Raw genomic sequence first — 3,294 nt, 5'->3', positions numbered from 1 at the left:
AAGCAGAAACACAAAAAAGCAGAACACAGCTAAATGTATCAAAAGTATGTCTACAGTATGTAATATTAGAATTTTCTGAGACAATGAATTTTGGTTTTCATTTTTTTCCCCTGTAAGAGGTTTTTATTTAATAGAATTTTTGGACAAAAAAATCGCAATATATCGCGATATATCGCCTTGCTTACAGTATCGCAATATATCGGGATGTATCGTATCGTGACCCCTCTGTCATGATATGTMTCGTATCGTCAAATTCTTGCCGATACTCAGCCCTACTGAAGAGGACACGGCTCTCTCTGGCCTCAAGCCAGGGGGAACCTGAAGATCTAAAGACTGAAGAACAGGAGATTTCTGGAAGACTTGCAAGCTGAAGATTTGAACATCAAATTCAAAACCTCTCTCATGGGTCACAAAATTTCATCAAGTAATCGGACAAGTGGACATCATGAAGACCTTCTTGTGAACTAAATCTGGAACCACAAGACCAAGGACATTTTAACTGATAAGTATGAAAGATCCTTCATCCTCAATCCTCATCCAAATATTCTGGCTAAATTAATGCAGCTTGGTTAGGGACAGATTTTTCTCATCAAATGATGTGACTTAAATGTTACCTAATCTTCTTCAGCCACTGAATGCTATGCACTGCTTTGCTGTTATTCATTAAAGGAGCAATTTAAAGTCTCTACAAGTTCTGGACATTCATTTTCAAAGTACTTTCTTGTGATGTGACTCTTACATGGTGTTAAACAAACAACCGTGCTGGTTCTAGAAGTCAAACGGTTCTTATTGGTTGTCCATAGCCCAATAACATTAAAAACAACATCCTTGGGGTCTACCTCCAGACCACTAAAACCAATCCAGATGGTAACAAGTGCAAATGTCTAAAGAGGGGCAGATCGCAGTTTATGAAAGTGTTCGAGAAGTGATTCACCGCAGGCTCCTCGATGGATTAACTTCCTTAATGAAAGAGGATGTGGCTCTTAGAAGAAATGTGACCAGATCTGGACGAATCCTCCTCGCAACCAGCTTAAACAATTCTTTTATCACTGCTTAGGTAAGACGTTTGAGTTTGAAAGGATTCGGACCCTCGAAACAGAGAGCTGGCATCGAGTCGCTTCTGATGCAAAGAGGAAGTGGCTTGTGACAATGTTTCCATAGTAAAGAGTCCTCCCAAACTAATCTGGTCCAGACCAGGTTTAAAGTGGATCTTACCAGATTATCAGTCATTTCACAGCAATCTTGCTAGCCTGGAAYTTTTTCTTGTATTAAGAAATCTTACCCAGTGCAAGACTTTCTGTACTGGAAGATTGATGCACTTAATTTGAGAGAATTCAGACAATAATATAATATGTTTTTAACATATTTTTAAGTGACTAATTTTAGAAGACCTTCAGCATGCGCTGGGGAGGTTCGCAGCCAATTGTGAAGCAGCTGGGATGAGAGTCAGTTCCTCTAAGTCTGAGGTCATGGTTCTCAACTGGAAAAGGGTGGAATGCCCCCTCCGGGTCCGGGGAGAGTCTCTGCCTCAAGTGGAGGAGTTTAAGTATCTGGGTTTCTTGTTCACGAGTGGTGTTTGGATGGAACGGGAGTTGGATCGACGGATTGGGGCCTCATCCTCAGTAATGAGGGTGTTGCTTCGGTCACTTGTGGTGAAGAAAGAGCTGAGTCGATAGGCAAAGCTCTTGATTTACTGGTCTGTTTTAGTTCCAACCCTCACCTATGGTCATGAGGCGTGGATCATGACYGAAAGAAYGAGATCCCGGATACAAGAGGCCAAAATGAGACTCCTTCGTTTGGGGGCCAGACTCAGCCTTAGAGACAGGGTGAGGAGCTCCGTCATCCGGGGGGAGCTCGGAGTAGAGTCGCTGCTCCTCCACATCAAAAGGAGTCAGTTAACTTAAAAATAGATGGAGTTGCAAAGATGCCAACAATTAGGCAAAGATCCAACTCGTGCAAAAAGATTTTACTGAGCTATTTWTTCCAGATTTACTGAAGTTTTCCTTACAAAATCAAAATGATAGTTTTTTTCTTATTTTTCATGGGGTGCTGAGTTAAAATTTGTGGAAGCGCAAGCACCCATAAAAAGAGGTTGAAATTATCACTGGGGCATTACATTTGAACAAGCTAATTTAACACTTTTTCTACACAAYCTATGAACCATGACTCTGGTTCAGCGTCGGTCTACGTAAAGAAACTTACCAAGTCTCTATAGTATGTAGAGCTGGAACACTGCTGAGTGACACCCATACAGAAACAGGACAAGCAGCCATCTTTATTTTCCTGGCTAAGATGAAAGGTTCCAGACTTACAGGTGGAGCAAGACACACCTTCAACATTCATCTGTAATAATAACAGACAGGCAGTCAGTTCAGGTTTGGAAATCCATGAGATGAGATTAATACTCCTAAGAAATCTGTTTGATCACCTTGCATTGACATGCACCACTGTAACAGTTTTCACTTCCTCTTTCGTCACACTTGTAGCAGTTACCTGTAATGTAAAAAGTAAAATAATTAGAAAGTTTTGCAACCTCTGCTTCAAATAAAAGAAAAACAGAATCAAAGAGTTTTTTTTCTTGGATCAATCTGCAGGTTTTACCATTAACTTCATTGTCAAGCACACATCTCTTTCCAAGCAGAGGATTGCCAGTGTATCCAGGGGCACATCTGAAGTAAAAATACACAAAGTGTTACCAAAAATTATTTCCATTAAAAATGGATGCAAGTTTTATTTTGAAAAGAGTAGTACAGGAAGCTAAAATGTCTGCAGGAAATTATAAATTTGACGAATCATGTCCTTCAGAGCAGAGATTCTTAACCTATGGGCCGCGGCCCAACTGTGGGCCGCAAGCGCCACMTTGAGGGCCTCAAAAGAACAACAGTTTTTAACTTTGGTCCGCAGAGGGCCGTGGGACCACATTGATTTAGAATAAGGTGCAATACACTTTCTCACCACTAGTAGCAGTAGTGCACCACTCAGATGTTTAACWACTTTTTAATATGTAGAAGAAGAACCTTAGAAACCTGCCGAGAATTGAAACTTATTTTAAATTAAACGTAGAAGCATTAATGAAGGTAATCCATCAAAAAATGCCAAAGTTTGTCACTAATATGAAGAGCAGCTTCTGTTTTTACCATGCAATATTTTAAAAGTTCAAAACATCATTAAGTATAGTTGCAGACACAACTATATTTTAATTTGTACTTTAAATTAATTTTTGTAGTTTATTTTTAAACATTTTGAATGTATTTTAAAGAAACTTGTTAAAATGCTGTTGTTACTGTTATTGTT

General features: G+C 39.5%; 1 protein-coding gene across 1 annotated transcript in view; it reads right to left on the bottom strand.

The window, feature by feature from the left end:
* Positions 1-3,294, bottom strand: part of hspg2 (heparan sulfate proteoglycan 2) — a gene marked incomplete in the record, with an annotated part of 235,200 nt that overhangs the window by 105,988 nt on the left and 125,918 nt on the right. Inside the window, 3 exon segments of the mRNA XM_014024404.1 lie at positions 2,203-2,343; positions 2,429-2,493; positions 2,602-2,669. Of these exon segments, the coding sequence (XP_013879858.1) occupies positions 2,203-2,343; positions 2,429-2,493; positions 2,602-2,669 (274 nt within the window).

The sequence above is a fragment of the Austrofundulus limnaeus genome, unplaced genomic scaffold (assembly GCF_001266775.1).
Source record: "Austrofundulus limnaeus strain Quisiro unplaced genomic scaffold, Austrofundulus_limnaeus-1.0 Scaffold421, whole genome shotgun sequence".
Lineage (NCBI taxonomy): Eukaryota > Metazoa > Chordata > Actinopteri > Cyprinodontiformes > Rivulidae > Austrofundulus > Austrofundulus limnaeus.
Note: the sequence above shows the minus strand (reverse complement) of the source record. Positions and strands in the feature narration are given on the sequence as shown.